Source organism: Ranitomeya imitator, chromosome 1, assembly GCF_032444005.1.
Source record: "Ranitomeya imitator isolate aRanImi1 chromosome 1, aRanImi1.pri, whole genome shotgun sequence".
NCBI lineage: Eukaryota > Metazoa > Chordata > Amphibia > Anura > Dendrobatidae > Ranitomeya > Ranitomeya imitator.
Genome location: NC_091282.1, coordinates 128,981,061 through 129,001,391, shown reverse-complemented (window position 1 = coordinate 129,001,391; position 20,331 = coordinate 128,981,061). Strand labels below are relative to the sequence as shown.

The 20,331-nt window shown below is 42.1% G+C and overlaps 1 protein-coding gene across 1 annotated transcript in view; it reads left to right on the top strand.

Annotated features, from left to right (window-relative positions):
- Positions 1–20,331, top strand: part of NAIP (NLR family apoptosis inhibitory protein) — an 80,970-nt gene that overhangs the window by 26,641 nt on the left and 33,998 nt on the right. Inside the window, exons 6-10 of the mRNA XM_069750713.1 lie at positions 2,879–2,966; positions 5,987–6,035; positions 13,387–13,429; positions 15,009–17,135; positions 18,264–18,443. Coding sequence (XP_069606814.1) covers positions 2,879–2,966; positions 5,987–6,035; positions 13,387–13,429; positions 15,009–17,135; positions 18,264–18,443 — 2,487 coding nt within the window. The remainder of the gene's footprint in view (positions 1–2,878; positions 2,967–5,986; positions 6,036–13,386; positions 13,430–15,008; positions 17,136–18,263; positions 18,444–20,331) is intronic.

Genomic DNA, 20,331 nt, shown 5'->3' with positions numbered 1-20,331 from the left:
AGGTGACGGGCACAAGGGGGCATTCTTTGCGTCTGGAGGAGAGAAGGTTTTTCCACCAACATAGAAGAGGATTCTTTACTGTTAGGGCACTGAGAATCTGGAATTGCTTGCCTGAGGAGGTGGTGATGGCGAACTCAGTCGAGGGGTTCAAGAGAGGCCTGGATGTCTTCCTGGAGCAGAGAAATATTGTATCATACAATTATTAGGTTCTGTAGAAGGACGTAGATCTGGGGATTTATTATGATGGAATATAGGCTGAACTAGATGGACAAATGTCTTTTTTCGGCCTTACTAACTATGTTACTATGTTACTATGTAGAATCGAAGCAGAAAATTCTGCTTCTATTCTGCAATGTGGGCGCATAGCCTTATACTTTGGTTAAAGGGAACCTGTCACCCCGTTTTTTCAGTAGGAGATAAAAATACCGTTAAATAGGGCCTGAGCTGTGCTTTACAATAGGGTATTTTTTGTCCCCTGATTCCCTACCTATGCTGCCGAAATACCTTACAAAAGTGTCCTTTTTCGCCTGTCAATCAGGCTGGTCAGGTCAGATGGGCGTGGTCACAGTGCTGTTTTTCCCCCACATCTTGCTTAAGTTCACGTTGGTGGCGTAGTGCTTCTCGCATGCGCAAGTGCCGAAAAAGAGCGCGCTCGCCGCTATTCAGCGGTTTCTCGGTGGGCGCGGCCATCTTCCTGAGGCCGCGCGTGCGCAGATGGAGTCTCCTGCTTCCCGAGGCTTCAGGAAAATGGCCGCGGGATGCCGTGCGTGCGCAGATGGACATCGCGGTGGCTATTTTCCTGAAGCCGAGTTCGAATCTCTTTTTCGACAGCTGCGCAGTGCATTCGGCACTTGCGCATGCGAGAAGCACTACGCCACCAACGGGAACTTAAGCAAGATGTGGGGGAAAAACAGCGTTGTGACCACGCCCATCTGACCTGACCAGCCTGATTGACAGGCGAAAAAGGCCACTTTTGTAAGGTATTTCGGCAGCATAGGTAGGGAATCAGGGGACAAAAAATACCCTATTGTAAAGCACAGCTCAGGCCCTATTTAACGGTATTTTTATCTCCTACTGAAAAAACGGGGTGACAGGTTCCCTTTAATAATTGGGTAAAATAGGGTTATTGTGGGGGAGTAGTTTTTTCAATTAAAGGACTTTTCTCTGCCTGTGTCTTTATTAATTTTGACTATGGGGTTAGTCAATGGGGGTGTCTGATAGACGCCTCTCCATTACTAGCCACTGAGTTTGATGTCAGCGGACATAAAACAGCTGACATCAACCCCAAAACTATTACCCCACTTGCCACTGCACCAGGGTAAGTGGGAAAAGCTGTTGCTAAGCGCCAGATTTGGTGCATCCAATGCATTTCTGGGGCAGCTGAGGGCTGATGTTATTAGTCTGAGAGGAGGACAATATCCATGGCCCCTTCCCAGCCTATGACTATAAGCTCGCAGCTGTTCTGTTCAACCTTAGCTGGTTAGTAATAATAGGGGGTCCCCACACTTTTTTTTTTTAATTTATTTATTTATTATGCTCGATACATAGAGAGTGGGTGCTGAGCTGACTCCAACTCTCATCATTGTTGTCTGGTCGCACTGATTGCAGGGAGACCAGATGACAATGCTGAGTGATGAATTCAGCACCTGGAGTACCCGGCGCCTGGGAACAGCGCTAACTGTACTTTTAGTTTTTCCAGGAACTGGTACCTGTCATGCTGATGCGGCACACGGATGCCACACGGATGTTACACATGGATACGGATAGCACATAAACTGTTTTTTCCAGTACTAGAATTATTAGGATGCTTGAAAGAGGCCTTAGTGCAGTCAGATGTCTCTATAAATCGAATTGAGATCGGACTGCAATGCACGGACTAGTTGGCATGTCTCATGATCGGAGCATGAGAGCCTCATGGAAATATACGACCCTCTCAAGCTCGGATAGGTGATCCTCTGGCAAGTTCATGCATTGAGGTCCAACCTTGTTCCGATTTTTGCAGATACAGTATTCGACTGCGCCCTTAGGCTGAGTTCACATTTTCAGTAATCATCTGTTTGAAACAAATCCAGAAAGCGAAAATACCTGATCTGCTTCAAAGAGAAAAAATATACATCACTATTTAACAGATCTGTTTTCCATAGACTTCAACGTTAAAAAAAAAAAAAAAAAACAGATCCAGAAGCAATCAGATTTTTTACCCTGACAAAAAACTGTCTGCACAACTTTTTTATCTTGCTAAAAAGTGATGTCAATTATGACAGAAATGTACTCCAGTACTGAAGTACAGTTCTTTCACAGGTGCAAATTCACTAAATTCAGTAAGAGGTCTATGCCAGGGGTGTCAAACTGCATTCCTCGAGGGCCGCAAACAGGTCATGTTTTCAGGATTTCCTTGTACTGCACAGGTGATAATTTAATCACCTACACAAATAATGAGTTGGTGATTAAATTATCACCTGTGCAGTACAAGGAAATCCTGAAAACATGACCTGTTTGCGGCCCTCGAGGAATGCAGTTTGACACCCCTGGTCTATGCTTATTGATGGATTTGGCACATCTTACTACATCCGCACTGTTCATCAAGACAGGCATACAGGAGTCCAGTCTTGATGAAGCAGGGTTTCTTCATTTTGGGAATAAACATATTATTAAGTGCGACTTAACCAATGACAAATGTATGACATGATGGTAATTGGACCTTGTGGTGAATTATCTGCCTAGAAGGTACTTGTTGGGGAGGTTGAATAAACTGTTAGAATGTATAGTGCATCTTGTGTTGGAAATTTTTTAACTTATATTTAATGAGAATGTAAAAAATGTTAGCAGTTATCACTATGTGGCCAATGGGGTTAATACAGTGTGTGCTAAATTTTAGGAAAATCGGGTGAGGTGAGATGCTACCTATGCGGTTCATCCATAAAATCTGCAGAACCTGCGTTTTCTGTATCCATACAAAGTCATGTGTAAGTATACAGTGGTATTATGAAAAGTCTTTGGTATGTCCTCCTACCAATCTACTACTTTAGTGACAGTTCATACTTGGCCAGAAAGAACTGCAAAATCTGATGATCCATTTTATTTCAGTTGAATTGAGGAAAGATGAAAAGATTGTTCTGAGCAGTCACTAAATACTCAAATGCTCCCATGAAGGGAGTTGAAGAAATGGGTTGAGAGTAGGTGACTCTAGTTGAAAGTACAAGATCTTATTATTCTGTTTTTAAAGGGAATCTGTCACCCCATTTTTGTGATATGAGGTAAAAATATCCATCAATTCAGCGTCAGTTCTGCATTACAGCAGTACTTTTGATACCCCCTGACTCCCCACCTTTGATGAATACTTTTTTATCTCTCCTGCGTTGTTTGTCCGGTCCGATGGGCGTGGCTTATTCTCCTGACTCGCTCTGCCTTGCTGGATATTAGTTTCTGGGCCAAATCATGAGAGATGACGTCACATTGTGGCCCAATCAGTGCTTGCAGTTGTAACAATTTCTGTGTTTTTGTTTGCCCCCCGCAATTTTTGAAAACTTAATTTAACTCAAAGGCACAGGGAATAGCTCGGTCTGCTGTAACTGCAGCCATGTGCTCAGTAGCAACTGTGCTGGGTATTGCAGCGTAGTCCTGTTGAAGTGAATGGGACAACGGTGCATTACCTCACAGCCTGTACTAAGTTACCTCTCTGCAGGTATACAGAGCAGTGAAGCACTGAGTAGGTTGCAGCACTTGCCTAAGTGCATCAGCCATTTTAAATAGTTCATTGGTAGGGTGTGCGAAGAGTCAGACCCCCACCAATCTAATATTGATGACCTATCCTAATAACAGACTGTCAATATTCAGATCCATCCAATACCATTTTAGTGCACGTAGGCTCGGACTGGCCCACAGGGGAATAGGTAAATTCCCCGGCAGGCCCCCTTGCAGGAGTGGGCCCTCGCCTCTCTATATGAGCAGTACTTGGCACATTTACAAATGTCCAGACAAAGTCAGCATTTCATCAGTTGATTATATATAAGCAGAGGTAAATTTGTTGATGAGGATAATGTAATATTTGCATGTAGCTGAACTTTGGGTACGCATAGTCATTGTTATTGGTGGGCCCTTGGCAACCCAGTCTGACGCTAAGGACTCATGCAGATGACCGTATTTTCTGTCCATGTGCGATCCAACAAAACTTCATACCACTGTTATGGCCCCTTAATAATAATAATAATAATCTTTATTTTTATATAGCGCTAACATATTCCGCAGCGCTTTACATTTTTTGCACACATTATCATCGCTGTCCCAGATGGGGCTCACAATCTAAATTCCCTATCAGTATGTCTTTGGAATGTGGGAGGAAACCGGAGTGCCCGGAGGAAACCCACGCAAACACGGAGAGAACATACAAACTCTTTGCAGATGTTGTCCTTGGTGGGGTTCGAACCCAGGACTCCAGCGCTGCAAGGCTGCTGTGCTAACCACTGCGCCACCGTGCCGCCCACATTAAGCGACGCTGCAGCGATACCGACAACGATCCGGATCGCTGCAGTGTCGCTATTTGGTCGCTGGAGAGCTGTCACACAGACAGCTCTCCAGCGACCAACGATGCCGGTAACCAGGGTAAACATCGGGTAACTAAGCGCAGGGCCGCACTTAGTAACCCGATGTTTACCCTGGTTACCATCCTAAAAGTAAAAAAAAAACAAACGCTACATACTTACCTACAGCCGTCTGTCCTCCAGCGCTGTGCTCTGCTCTCCTCCTGTACTGGCTGTGAGCACAGCGGCCGGAAAGCAGAGCGGTGACGTCACCGCTCTGCTTTCCGGCTGACCGACGCTCACAGCCAGTACAGGAGGAGTGCAGAGCACAGCGCTGGAGGACAGACAGCGGTAGGTAAGTATGTAGCGTTTGTTTTTTTACTTTTAGGATGGTAACCAGGGTAAACATCGGGTTACTAAGCGCAGCCCTGCGCTTAGTTACCCGATGTTTACCCTGGTTACCAGCAAAGACATCGCTGAATCGGTGTCACACACGCCGATTCAGCGATGTCTGCGGGGAGTCCAGCGACAAAATAAAGTTCTGGACTTTCTTCCCCGACCAGCGACAGCACAGCAGGATCCTGATCGCTGCTGCCTGTCACACTGGACGATATCGCTAGCGAGGACGCTGCAACGTCACGGATCGCTAGCGATATCGTCTAGTGTGACGGTACCTTAATTCTATGGGGCCGTCACAGGTGTGATTTTTTTCCTCAGTCTTTCCCAGGAAAAAAACGCAGCATGCTTGATTTTACATCCGATATTCGGATCACACTTAGCCACGAAAGTCATTTAGTCTGTGGAAAACATCAGGCTGCTCTCAAATGACATCTTCTCCTCATCTGAGAAAATCAGATCTCAGTATGATCAAACTCTGATGAAATTCTGATAAGAAATGACCAGAGTGTGATTTACACAATTGGACCGATTCTCTTGGATGAGAGAATATGTGAAGAAGCAGCCAATATTGTGAAAAACAAAATGTGTCGATCTCAAAACTTTTGGCCACGACTGTAGTATTCCCCTGTCTTTCACCACACACACAGTGTGGAGCGGGAATTATCCATAGTTACTGAGGGACATTTGTTATAACATTTATGCCAGAAACTGCTCTAAAAGCCTTCCAAATTAAGGTGCACGTTATGACTCCATCATTTGCTAACTTTTTTAAAGATTTCCTGACTCACGCAGTAATTTAAAAAAAAAGTGTATGAAGCTTAGTAGAAGGGGCACACAGTTCGAGAAATTTACTATAATTTAGGCAATTTTTGAGGGTTAATTATGGTGCAAGTTTACACCAGCATGCGATGAGCTGGATTTATTCGGGGGCAGTCTTGATAAATGTCCAGTGTGTTGTTGGTCTTCTGCAGGCACCAACTCTAGACTAGGTATTATTGAATACATGCAGGGCACAAATTTACCATCCTAAACAGCTTTTAGCTCCATGACTTGGTTTTATTTTTCAGATGTCAATTTTTACAGAAGAAAGAAACAAAGTCCAGAGATCTGGAAACTGTAAGCAGTAGACACAACTATTCAGCATCCTTTGGATGTTTGTGATTTTTCTCATATGTGAAAAAAGGAACAGTTTCTATCAGTGTCTTTGATACAATTTTCATTAATGTTTGGTTAAGGTGTTCGTTTTTCTCATCGGTTTTTCTCCTATGCATTAAAAAACTACTCTTGCTGACTATGGTTCTGGGCTCCCTGCTCTTGCTGTCTATGGTTTGGGCTAACTACTCTTGCGGTCTACAGTTCTGGGCTCCCTACTCTTGCTGTCTACAGTTTTGGGCTCCCTACTCTTAATGTCTACAGTTCTGGGCTCCCTGCTCTTGCTTTCTACGGTTCTGGGCTCCCTGCTCTTGCGGTCTACGGTTCTGGGCTCCCTGCTCTTGCTGTCTACGGTTCTGGGCTCCCTGCTCTTGCTGTCTACGGTTCTGGGCTCCCTGCTCTTGCTGTCTACGGTTCTGGGCTCCCTGCTCTTGCTGTCTACGGTTCTGGGCTCCCTGCTCTTGCTGTCTATGGTCCTGGGCTCCCTACCCTTGCTGTTTACGGGTCTGGGCTCCCTGCTCTTGCTGTTTACGGGTCTGGGCTCCCTGCTCTTGCGGTCTATGGTTCTGGGCTCCCTGCTCTTGCTGTCTACGGATCTGGGCTCCCTGCTCTTGCTGTCTACAGGTCTGGGCTCCCTGCTCTTGCTGTCTATGGTCCTGGGCTCCCTACTCTTGCTGTTTACGGTTCTGGGCTCCCTGCTCTTGCTGTTTACGGTTCTGGGCTCCCTGCTCTTGCTGTCTATGGTTCTGGGCTCCCTGCTCTTGCTGTCTACGGTTCTGGGCTCCCTGCTCTTGCTGTCTACGGTTCTGGGCTCCCTGCTCTTGCTGTCTACGGTTCTGGGCTCCCTGCTCTTGCTGTCTATGGTTCTGGGCTCCCTACTCTTGCTGTCTACGGTTTTGGGCTCCCTGCTCTTGCTTTGGTTCTGGGCTCCCTGCTCTTGCTGTCTACGGTTCTTGGCTCCCTGCTCTTGCTGTCTATGGTTCTGGGCTCCCTGCTCTTGCTGTCTACGGTTTTGGGCTTCCTGCTCTTGCTGTCTACAGCTCTGGTCTCCCTGCTCTTGCGGTCTACAGTTTTGGGCTCCATGCTCTTGCTGTCTATGGTTCTGGGCTCCCTACTCTTGCTGTCTACGGTTCTGGGCTCCCTGTTCTTGCTGTCTATGGTTCTGGGCTCCCTACTCTTGCTGTCTACGGTTCTGCGCCCCCTGCTCTTGCTCTCTATGGTTCTGGGCTTCCTGCTCTTGCTGTCTACGGCTCTGATATCCCTGCTCTTACTGTGTGCAGCTCTGGGCTCCCTGCTCTTGCTGTCAACAATTATGGGCTCCCCGCTCTTGCTGTCTAAGGCTCTTGGCTCTCTGCTCTCGCTGCTGGGAGAGCTGAATGTGTTAGGCTATGTGCACACATAAGAAAAGAGGTGCAGAATTTTCTGCACAAAATCCGCATCTCCTGGCAGAATCCGCAGCCGTGGATTTGCTGCGTATTTTGTGCGGATTTTCAGCGGTTTTTGCCACTGCGGAAATTTAACATGGAGAAGTGCAGAAACGCCGCAGATTCGCACAAAAGAAGTGACATGCACTTCTTTGATATCCGCAGCAATTCCGCACTGATTTTTCTGCACCATCTGCACAGCTATTTTTTTCCCCATTGACTAACATTATACTGTACATCACAGTGCCGATCTGCAGCGTTTCTGCGCGGAAAAATCCACTGCGGATCCGCAGCAAATCCGCATCGTGTGCACATAGCCTAATAGCAGAATATGTGCTGAGCTTTATAGTTCTTCTAATACTTCAGCTCTACTTACCATATCTGTCACTCAAGCAGGAGAGCTAACTGTGCTAGAACCCAGGAAGTGAAAGAGACTGGAAAGCTCAGTGCTGCTTGAGAGACAATTTGAGAATATCTCTTTAAGTCAGATGGTGCAGAATTGAGTAGGTATTTCCTTCCCCTTCAGTGCAACTTACAGGGTCTGATTGAATTTAGCTGCATCCGTTGGGTTGAGATACTGGGCGGCCTTGTGGTGGTTCTGTCCGTTTCTGAGTGTGCACCCTCTGTTGACCTGAATTGGAACCACACAAAAGAGGTAAAGATCTCACAAGAAATCAAGGTTCGGTGCCAATACAACTGTTTGATCTGATGTAAAAGGGTGAGATACTGTATTTGCAAAATTTAACAATCTTAGGCTAGGTTCAGATTGCATTAGAGCAATCCGTTTAGCGCATAGCGCTAGCGGATTGCGCTAACGCAATGTCTTTTTCGGGGTCGCGTTTAACGTCCCCACTAGCACAGATCCCCGATCTGCGAGAGCGGGGAACGGACCTCGGGCGCGCCTCGGACGCTGCAAGCAGAGTCCGAGGCGCGTCACAAAACACCGGCACATCGCTAGCGCGTGCCGAAAATGGCACGCGCTAGCGATGCGCGTTAACATTGCTGCCAATGGGAGCGCTAACGGACGCGTTGCACAGCGTTAGTTTCGCCGTGCAACGCTGTCCGTTAGCGCGGTCCCATTAACGCAATGGGAACCTAGCCTAATGCAGGATCACTTCTTTCAAGAACCAGCCTATCACTTACTCCGAAAGTGAGTAACCTGCCCCCACAATGAGGATCCATCTTAACAATTACTGGTGATATTGAGCATATTTTTGATGTGTTACAGCTAATTTAGACATCCAATTTTCTGGAATGAGAGCTTTCTGTCATTTTCACATATAGCACTTGTACCTGTAATAGCCTGTGGGGCAATTCACATGTCCGTGATTTTTCACAAACTGAAATTGGCAATGCAAGTCAATGGGTCCATGAAAAAAAAATCAGACTGCACTCAAATGACATCCAAGTGCAGTTTGATTTTCCCAGGTTGCCAGAATGGAGAAGGTGGAAAATTTTTTCTATATTATTTCTCCACGAGAAAAACGGATGACACTCGGACCACACTTGGAACATACTCTGATCAAAGTTTGATCAAAGTCGGATCAGAATAATAGAATAATTGGTCTGATTTTCTCATACGAGTAAAAATCAGATGCGTGAATGATCCCTAAGTGTCATGAAGAATAAGGATATACGTCACTCTATGAAGCTGGGTGCTCGTATATGATACACTCCATAGGTAAAGTAGAAAAAGAAATTCAGCACTCCAAATGTGCAATGAAAAAGGTAGAGTTTAATTAGAACTGCAATCCAAATAAATGAAATGTTTTGGTCTAACACAAAGACTTTCTTCAGACGGATTCCAAAACATTCAAGTAAGGCAGTGAAACTGTCAAGGGTTAACCGCGACAGAGGAGCCAAAAGATCGCAGCGTGTGGTTTCTCCTACTTCTGCGCTGAATAGAAGTATTTCACCTTCATACTAAACGGTGTACATTTCTTTGGGCAGTGCAGGGTTTAATCTGCTATGCTGAGAGCTCTTGGAGCTAAGGCTCTCAGCAGTGCACTGTTAGCCACTCCCATCTCCTATATAATCTGGGTCCTGACTGACACACATCGTCAGAGATAGCTTATGCTGCATGACTGGAGGTTGTTGGTGGTTGTTATTTGAGTAGTCAATTGGTGGATTTATCTGTGACTGTTGCTAGGTTTTGTGAGTGTGATAATTCTCTTTCTTCTACTACTTTGGTTTAACCTAATCGTTCACTTCCTGGTGAATCACTGTTATATGTATGTGTATATTTGTATGTTTGGTATTTTCTGTTACCCCTGTTTGTATTACCTTGTTAAGTCTAGTTGGTGTATTGCGGTACACTACTACAGACAGAGGGCAGATTCAGGCATTAAGGCAAAGTATGTAGCCCCGGCATCTTCACCATCAGAAGTAATCCAGAGAGCATGGTGAGCTAGGGCACCCCTAGCATTAGGGACAGGGAAGGAGCCCTTGGTCCTGGGACACCTGAGAACCGAGGTGTGACAGAACCATTATGTAGTGCAACATAGAAAATGGAAAACAGTGTTGATGAGGTGCATTTAGGCTGTCTACATAATCAGCCCATGCAAACCTGCCAGGAAAATGGTCTTTTGTCAGGTGAACTGATCTTACATGCATGGAATCATCTTTTTTTTCATAATAATTGTTATTTGAAGCACATCACTCAATGTGAACAGTGGATGTCCCGCTGATAGCATGATATTGTATGGGGGCAGATCCATCATTTTATCAATTGTTCAGTGTTCGTCAGTCTGTGTAAGCAGGTTTTATTAAGGTATATTGACATGTCCATATCGGTTCATCTAAATAAATCATACAGTGGGTACAGAGAGTATTCCGACCCCTTTAAATTTTTCACTCTTTGTTTCATTGCAGCCATTTGGTAGATTCAAAAAAGTTCATTTTTTTCTCATTAATGTACACTCTGCACCCCATCTTGGCTGAAAAAAAAACAGAAACGTAGACATTTTTGAAAGTTTATTAAAAAAGAAAAACTAAATTATCACATGCTCATAAATATTCAGGCTCTTTGCTCAGACACTCATATTTAAGTCACATGCTGTCCATTTCCTTGTGATCCTCCTTGAGATGGTCCTACTCCTTCATTGGAGCCCAGCTGTGTTTAATTAAACTGATAGGACTTGATTTGGAAAGGCACACACCTGTCTATATAAAGGTACCTTCACACATAACAATATTGTTAACGATATCGTTGCTTTTTGTGACGTAGCAACGATATCGTTAATAAAATCGTTATGTGTGACAGCGACCAACGATCAGGCCCCTGCTGGGAGATCGTTGGTCGCTGAATAAAGTCCAGAACTTTATTTGGTCGCTGGACTCCTGCTGACATCGCTGGATCGGCGTGTGTGACACCGATCCAGCGATGTCTTCACTGGTAACCAGGGTAAACATCGGGTTACTAAGCGCGGCCCTGCACTTAGTTACCCGATGTTTACCCTGGTTACCGGCATCGTTGGTCGCTGGAGAGCGGTCTGTGTGACAGCTCTCCAGCGACCAAACAGCGACGCTGCAGCGATCCGGATCGTTGTCGGTATCGCTGCAGCGTCGCTTAATGTGAAGGGGCCTTAAGACCTCACAGATCATAGTGCATGTCAGACTAAATGAGAATTATGAGGTCAAAGGAACTGGCCAAGGAGCTCAGAGACAGAATTGTGGCAAGGCACAGATCTGTCCAAGGTACAACAGAATTTATGCAGTAAAGGTTCCTGGAAGTGGCCTCCATAATCCTGGATACTTTCTGTAATCCACTGTATGTATAGTACTAGTTCATTCTAGGGAGACAGGAAGATTGGGCAAAAAACAAAGCCGCGTGTTAAAAAAAAATGCTACCTGTGCTAAAAGACCCCCAAAACTCTGTATAACCTTATACAAATGAAATAGTGAAAGAGGAACAACCGGCTATATTGGAGGAACTAGAAGTGATGATCTTGTAATGTGGTAAATTCTTTTGTTACTGGAAATGCAGAATAAGATATGTACAGTATATGGGCAAAAAGTTATTTGACACCTACACATTTTATCTACAGGAGCTTTTAAGGCATGCTATTCTAAATCTATAGGCATTAATATGGCGTTGGTCTCCCTGTTACAACTATAACAGCTTTCGCTCTTCTGAGAAGACTTTCTACAAGATTTTACAGTGTGTCTGTGGGAATTTTTGCCCATTCATACAGAAAATCATTTGTGAGGTCAGACACTCATGCTGGATTGAAAGTCCTGGCTCATAATCTCTGTTCTAGTTTATAACTAAAGTATTGGATGTAGTGTTCTGTGGGGCCAGTCAAGTTCTTCCACACCCCAACTCACCCAACCATGTGTTGATGGACCCTCCCGTGTGCACTGGGGCACGGTTACTCTGGAACAGAAAAGGGTCATTCCTAAATTGTTTCCACAACTTTGGAAGCTATAATTAAAATTTTGGTATGCTGATGCATTAAGATTCACCTTTACTGGAACTTAGGAGTCTTGGCCAACCTCTGAAAAACACCAAAAACATCCCATGGATGGATGTACAGTTGGTACAATCAATAAAGGCAGTTACCTTCTCATGGGATTCGTCAAAACCAGTCTCATCCATAAGAATGTCAGGTAGAGAAACATGATTCATCAATCCACAGAACCCATTTCCACTGCTACAGCTACAGAGTCCAGTAGTGGTGGCTTTACACCTCTTCACCCGACTCTTGGCATTGTGTTTGGTGATGTAAGACTTGCACGCAGCTGCTCAGGAAATGGAAACATATGCCATAAAGCTCCACACGTACAGTTTTGTAATTATGTTAATGACAGAGAAGGTTTGGATTGAGTTGGCAGAGCATCAGAGAATTTTCTGCACTATGCGCCTCAACACTCGCCAATCCTGCTCCGTAACTCTATGTGGTCTATCACTTATTGGCTGAGTTTCTGTGGTTCCTAAACAGTTCACTTGTCAATAATAACACTCCAAGGTGATCGTGGAGTTTTTATAAGGGAAGAAATCTCATGAGCTGATAAAGCTCTAATTCAGTGAGCTCTTTAGTATAAGCCGATCTTTCACAAATGTTTGTAAAGACAATTTATTGTTGGACTGTGATTTGAGAGCTGAGCCTCTCAGTAAACCTCTATATACGTAAAAAAAAGTGTAGAAATGGAAATAGCTCAAGAGCTGATTACCTGAGTTGCTGTCTTCAGAAAAAGATTAGATAGTTTCTTAAAGCAAAACAACATGATTGCCTAGGTAAAGTACCAAAATGTACGCACAGTACTCAAAGTCATCAACATCCTCTGCCATTTCCCGGCTGAACTTAATGGACATGTGTCTTTTTTTTTCTAATGCTCTAGTTTTGTAACAAAAAGACCCATCATACATACAGTTTACATACCCCAGCAGAATTTTTGCTTTCTTGGCCTTTTTTTTCAGAGAATGTGAATGATAACACCAAAACGTTTTCTCCACTAATGGTTAGTGGTTGGGTGAAACTATTTATTGTCAAACTATTGTGTTTTCTCTTTTTAAATCATAATGACAACCCAAAACATCCAAATGACCCTGATCAAAAGTTCACATACCCCATTTCTTAATACCATATATTTCCCCCTCTAAAATCAATGACAGCTTGAAGTCTTTTGTGGTAGTTGTGGATGAGGTTCTTTATTTTCTCACATCGTAAAGCTGCCCACTCTTGGATGTTTTGGGTTGTCATTATCATTTAAAAAGAGAAAACACAGTAGTATGACAATAAATGGCTTCACCCAACCATTAACCATGAGTGAAGAAAATGTTTTGATGCTATCATTCATATTCTCTGAAAAGGCCAAGAAAGCAAAAATTCTGTATGTAAACCTTTCAGCACAACTGTAGCTACTGTACATATGCAATTCTTGTTTTGCAGCCTATTAAAGACAAGAAGGAAGAAGCCAACTTGAAAGTCAGTGGTAGGTATATTATATGATAACATTTTTTACATACATTTGTGTGCTTTAACCCCTCAGTGACCAGGTCTGACTTGGCCATAGTGAGTAGTTGTACTAATTTTTTTCATTTATGCCTCTCCTCATTGCAGCAGCCATCATTTTTTTTTAATTTGTTTAAGTGATATAGCTGTACAAGTCTTTGAGCTATGTGGGGCAAATTGTATTTTTAGTGCTGTTTTGGGGTACATCATACTGTATAATTTACATATCATATTGTGCAAAAGTTTGAGGGAGTTGTGGAAAAAATGAATGCGTTCAAAAATAGAAATGTTAATTGTTTATTTTTACCAATTAATAAAATGCAAAGTGAATGAAGAAAAGAGAAATCTAAGTCGCAATAATATTTAGTGTGACCTCTGCTTGCACTCAAAACAGACTCAAAGCATCAATTCTTCTATGCACACTTATTTGTTTTTGATGTACTTTTAGAGGGAAATTGTTTCAAACATCTTGGATAACTAACCACTGATCTTCTGTGGATGTAGGCTAGTGCAAAGCCTTTTGTCTCTCCAGACAGACTCGATAATGTGGAGATAAGAGCTCTGTAGAGGCTATATCATCACTTCCAGGACTCTTTGTTCTTTTTTAGCCTGAAGATAGTTGGCTGTGTTGGTTGTTGTTGTCGTGCTGCAGAATAAGTTTAGAGCCAATCGGACGCCTCCCTAAATGTATTTCATGATAGATAAGTATCTGCCTGTATAAGAAAAACAAGGAGTTCTGGAAGTGGTATGTCCCCCAGAGAGCCCCGATTTCAGGATCATCAAGCCTGTAAGGGAATACATGAAAAGTCAGGATTTGCACAAGCCTACATCCACAGCAGATCTGTGGTTAGTTCTCCAAGATGTTTGGAACGTCCCTGCTGAGTTCCTGCAAATACTGTGTGCCAGTGTATCTAGGAAAATTGATGCTGTTTTGAATAGAAAAGGCAGTCACACCAAATATTGATTTGATGCAGATTTCTCCTTTGTTTGTTTACTTTGTATTTTGTTAATTGATAAAAAAAACTATTAGCACTTCTTTTTTTTTAATTAAATCTATCTTATTTTTGCAGCATTGTTTTTCACACCGGGCTTCTGTCTTGTAACAACTGGGGAAAAAGACCTGCTCGTGCTACACTGCAAGAGCTGTAATCCTGTGCCATGAGTTTACAATAATACTGGCTTAAAGCCTATGACCAAGCACCGTAAATTTACCGCATTCGGTTGTTAACTGGTTAAATGTGTCATATAAAATTCTTTCAATACTTATATCTGAAATAATATCAGTCATAATTTTAAAGGGGTTTTTCACTACTTAGATGCTGATGGAATATCCTTAAGATCGGTGAAGGTCCAACATCCAGAACCCCCATTAATCAGCTGTTTGTATCTCCGGCAGCAGTTGGATATAAACAGTGCATGGAGCAATCAATAGTAGTGGATAAACCATTAATTGTGATACAAATTCTCTTTAAAAATAGGTCTATTTTTTAAAATCTACCTTGTTTGGAGGCCCCACCATTCTGCTTTCTTTACAATAATTTTACATTTTATTTCGGCAGGTTCAGACATCTACAATGAATTCTGCCCTGTTGAAGTCATGGAATTAAGAAAATCTCTAATAGAATTGTATAATCATCCAAAATTCAGAAAATTACAACCATTCCCAAGCTCTTCTCATGTTTCTATTGATTTGAGCTCACTATTTGCCGATGTTTCTATTGTATCCAAGAGCATCACAAACAAGGCATTGGGTGTAATGACTTTACCAGATATTCTAACAGATCTGAATGACATCACTATGATAGAAGGGGAAGTCGGAAGTGGGAAAACTGCTCTTCTCCGAAAGATTGCCCTTCTGTGGGCCTCAGGATCCTGTCCCATACTCAGTAGATTTAGTATCGTGTTTTATATTTCCCTTATTTCTGTTGGGAGACATCAAAGTCTGAGTGATACCATCTGCCAACAGTTGATTGGATCTTCAACATTACTCACCCAAAAAAGTCTGCAGGAAATTATAAAGAAGTTTAAGAACCGGGTTTTGTTCCTCTTGGATGACTATGGTGTGATGGACTCCCTTCCAGAATCCATAGAGGAACTCATAAAGATGAACCACTGGAACAGGTTGAGCCTGGCAGTCGCAGTGAACACTGATAAGGGTCGGAATCTTCGCCAATACGCAAGGGCTACACTTAGCATCCAAGAATTTCCCAACAGTAGCTCCATTTATATCTTTAAAAATCTTTTTTCACACAATTTATCAATTGTGGAAGGAATTACAATGAAACTGATCTCTACAAACACATTGCAACTGGTTTTGAAGTCTCCACTTCTTACTTTCTGCTTATGTGTCTTATGGGTACAAGACCCAACTGAAAAAGTATCAATAGACACATTGGTATGGAAGTCGTATCTGATGCATATATTTTTGAGGCATCCTACTGAAACTGAAACCATCAATGCTGTCGTACTTTCATGTGAGGAACTTGCAATTAATAACCTCTTTAAGTCACGCTTTGAATTCACAAATGAGGACTTAAGGGAATCTGCAGTGAACATTGATGATGCTCTTAAATATAAAATATTGAGTAGGTTCACATCTCAGAGACTCCATCCCATTTTCAAATTTTTTCACCCATCATTTCAAGAATTTTTGGCTGGAAAACGAATGAATGAACTTTTACAGTCTGGAGATGCAAGAGAGAATGAGAAAGGCCTGACGTTTCTCCAAAGCATTGATACCATCTCGAAAGTCATTGGACCTTCCTTCTATTTCTTAAAGTATACATGCATGCATTCTCCTAAAAGTACAACAGCTGTCATCTCCCACATGTTCAATTTGCTGGAGAGCAGTGATGCATTTCATTGTCAGAGAGACAAGAAAAATGTTCACCTCCAACAGCACCCTGAGCTCGAAATCATGGAAAGTTTTTTGAGTTTATCAAAAGTCATGGAAAATTTGAAGAGCCTGATGCCTAGCATGGGATTTAATAATGAATCTACAAGTGATGTTATACTGAATAAGGCAATTGCTTTAGCTGAAGAGAGTAACCATCTCTCTTACTGCGCACCCATCATATTGAGCTTTCTCAAAGGAAAAACCATATCTATGGTTTTGTCATGGCCAAATATAGGACTTCTTCGATTTTTTCATAGATATCCGGAAGGATTATGGTTATTGAAGAGAATGGAAATAGTCGTTCCTCCTGCTAATATAAGTTTTAACATGAACTTTTTGAGTACCGAGAGTTTCAAATCTCTTTGGTCTGTGCCAACAGTTGATGCAGACTACGCCAATGCATTTGAGCTTACATCCAATCTGCAGCAAAATGCACATATGCCAGCCTTGGAGTATTTGGATATAAAGATTAATGACCTGTCAACGCTGGGCTTCAGTCCTGAAATTCACAGAATCTTGTTGCTAACCGTCAAAGTGGATGGTTGTCCTGTGGAAAGCGAAAATATCCTAGTTAATATTATGTTTTTCTGTAGTCTCTCCATTCAAATTGGTCTGGACTTGAACAATTGCCCAGGATTTCTTGAAAGTATGTGGCCCTGCATAGATCAATACAAAGGTTCCATTACAAGCCTCAAGACCTCCTTTACAAAGTTGACCATTGAAGACCAAGAATTAATTGCATATCTCACCTCATTGCAAAGTCTGAAAATCATTTCAATGCCACCACCAGGTGAATATTGCAGATAAAAAAAAGCTTGAAGGTGAAATGTATAAAATTTTCTTTCTTCAAATTGGCCCCCCACAAGCCCTCATGTCATACTGTACATGGGGAGAAAGAGTCTACCAGCCTGTAATATGCAGATCTTTTAATTTAAGGCATGGGGAATAGGTCCATCAAACTGCAGCCTTCTGCTCAGTGTTGCTGGGTATTGCAGCATAGCCCGTTGAAGTGAACGGGATAATGCATTAATTCACAGTCTATATGAAGTAAACTGTGTGCAGGTATACAGAGCAGCGAAACACTGAAGAAGCTGCAGCACTTGCCTAAGTGCACTAGCCCTTTTAAATAGTTAATTGGCAAGGGTGCCAAGATTCGGACCCCCACCAATCTTATATTGATGTGTGTCCCATGCTTACAATAGACTGTCAATATTCGGATCCCAGAAAACAATAATTCCATTCTAGTGTGAGCAGGCTCGGACTGGCCCACAGGGAGAAGGGTAAATTCCCTGATAGGCCCCTCTGCAGGAGTAGGCCCTCACCTTTCTATATAAGCAGTAGTTTGCACAATGCACTGGATTTATTATGTACAAGCAAAGCCAGCACATCTTCATTTATGTAGCAAACTACCCAGTGTGTTATTATATGAAAGCAGAGGTAGATTTGTGAATGGGAGTAGTGCAATATTTGCATGTAGCTGAACTGTGGATCCCCATACTCATTGTTACTGGTGAGCTCTTGGCAACCCAGTCTAATGCTAACTGTAAGTATTATAAACCAGACTAAAATGTTATAAGACAGAAGGAATACCTGACATAGGACTTGAATATAGTGTGAAAAAATCCCAACTATTACCAAAAGTGTCATTACCAGCTCATTGTACACCCCTCAGTCTTAGCTGGTAGAGAAAAGACCACTAATTCAGAACCCGCACTGCTAGTTATTGTATTCTTTTATGTTGAATTATGACTGCTGTACAGAAAATAGTGAGAACATTGTTGGTGTGGGGGACTATATTCTCCTCATGTCTAATGTAGGGGTAATGCCACTTTATAAACATCCCCAATGTGCATTTCATGCTACTTTTACTATTAAATAGCATTATTATTATTATTTTTTTTTATTTTTTTTTTTACAGAATTTGTACTTTCCAACATACATTCTTTTAAAGAATTGAAAGAACTGGTGGTGATCTGTCCCATAGGTGAAAATAAATGGGAAATTGTAAATGTTTTATCAGATGAATGTAAATGCCTACACAATATTGAAAAAATTGTGCTTGAGAATATTTGCATTGAAGGACAGGCCAACAGATTAGGTGAGTTTATATATTTCTAATAATTATGCATGCTGTATTTTACTTTTGTGTAAAACCATGTGCCAGACACAAGCAACTAAAAACCAAGGATTCAGCAAACTTACATATAAAATACAAATACCCTGAACTCTTCATCCAACCGGTGGTTGGTCTAGCAAATAATGAAGTCCTCAAATGCACTTCCTAAACTCCTCTGTTTTATATGTCATATAGGAGTCTGACTGTACATATAAGAGCAGGTCCAGGAACCCACTCATGGTCAGGATTGTGTGGAACCCGGCATTTTACTTTAATACGGTGTATGAACATTAATAAAAAAAACAGCGTGTTTGCAGAACTGTTTGCCCATGTGCCCAAATTATGTTGAAATTGAAGAAATTAAAATAGCTGATAACAACAATTGCACAGAGCATTAATGCATGAATATAGCTATCACCTGGACTATTATATTAAGCTCTAGTAACTTTATGTTTGTGTCTTGTGTCTTCTGGTAGAGACATGCAACTGAGAAATTCCCGAGTCACACCTCTCATACATGTTTGTGATGTATTACAACAAGGGAAAAAGAGAGACCAGAAAGTCTAATAAAACTGTAACTCATTTTATTAAAGACATTAAAAACATCAACTCATAAATGCACATGCAATGAAAGATGACAAAGATAAATAATGTAGAGCAAAGGTAAAAAAACATCAGCACCAAACCCCAGCATAAAGGAATAGATAGTGGAAGGGAAACACCTCAAAATAATCACATTACATAAAAAGTACTAGTGACAATTACATAGTTATTAAGGTTGAAGGAAGACTATAAGTCCATCTAGTTCAACCCATAGCCTAACCTAACATGCCCTCACATGTTGATCCAGAGAAAGGCAAAAAAAAAACCATGTGGCAAAGAGTAAGCTCCACCTTGGGGAAAAAAATTCCTTCCCGACTCCACATACGGCAATCAGACTAGTTCCCTGGATCAACGCCCTATCAAGGAATCTAGTATATATGCCCTGCAACATTATACTTTTCCAGAAATGTATCCAGTCCTCTCTTAAATTTAAGTAATGAATCACTCATTACAACATCATACGGCAGAGAGTTCCATAGTCTCACTGCTCTTACAGTAAAGAATCCGCGTTTGTTATTATGCTTAAACCTTTTTTCCTCCAAACGCAGAGGATGCCCCCTTGTCCCTGTTTCTGGTCTATGATTAAAAAGATAATTAGAAAGGTCTTTGTACTGTCCCCTCATATATTTACACATTAAAATAAGATCACCCCTTAGTCTTCGTTTTTCCAAACTAAATAGCCCCAAGTGTAATAACCTATCTTGGTATTGCCGACCCCCCAGTCCTCTAATAACCTTGGTCGCTCTTCTCTGCACCCGCTCCAGTTCAGCTATGTCTTTCTTATACACCGGAGACCAGAACTGTGCACAGTATTCTAAGTGTGGTCGAACTAGTGACTTGTATAGAGGTAAAATTATGTTCTCCTCATGAGCATCTATGCCTCTTTTAATGCATCCCATTATTTTATTTGCCTTTGTAGCAGCTGCCTGACACTGGCCACTGAATATGAGTTTGTCATCCACCCATTCTCCCAGGTCTTTTTCATTGACGGTTTTGCCCAGAGTTTTAGAATTAAGCACATAATTATACATCTTATTACTTCTACCCAAGTGCATGACCTTACATTTATCCCCATTAAAGCTCATTTGCCATTTATCAGCCCAAGCTTCTAGTTTACATAAATCATCCTGTAACATAAAATTGTCCTTCTCTGTATTGATTACCCTGCAGAGTTTAGTGTCATCTGCAAATATTGAAATTCTACTCTGAATGCCGCCTACAAGGTCATTAATAAATGTTAAAAAGAAGAGGGCCCAATACTGACCCC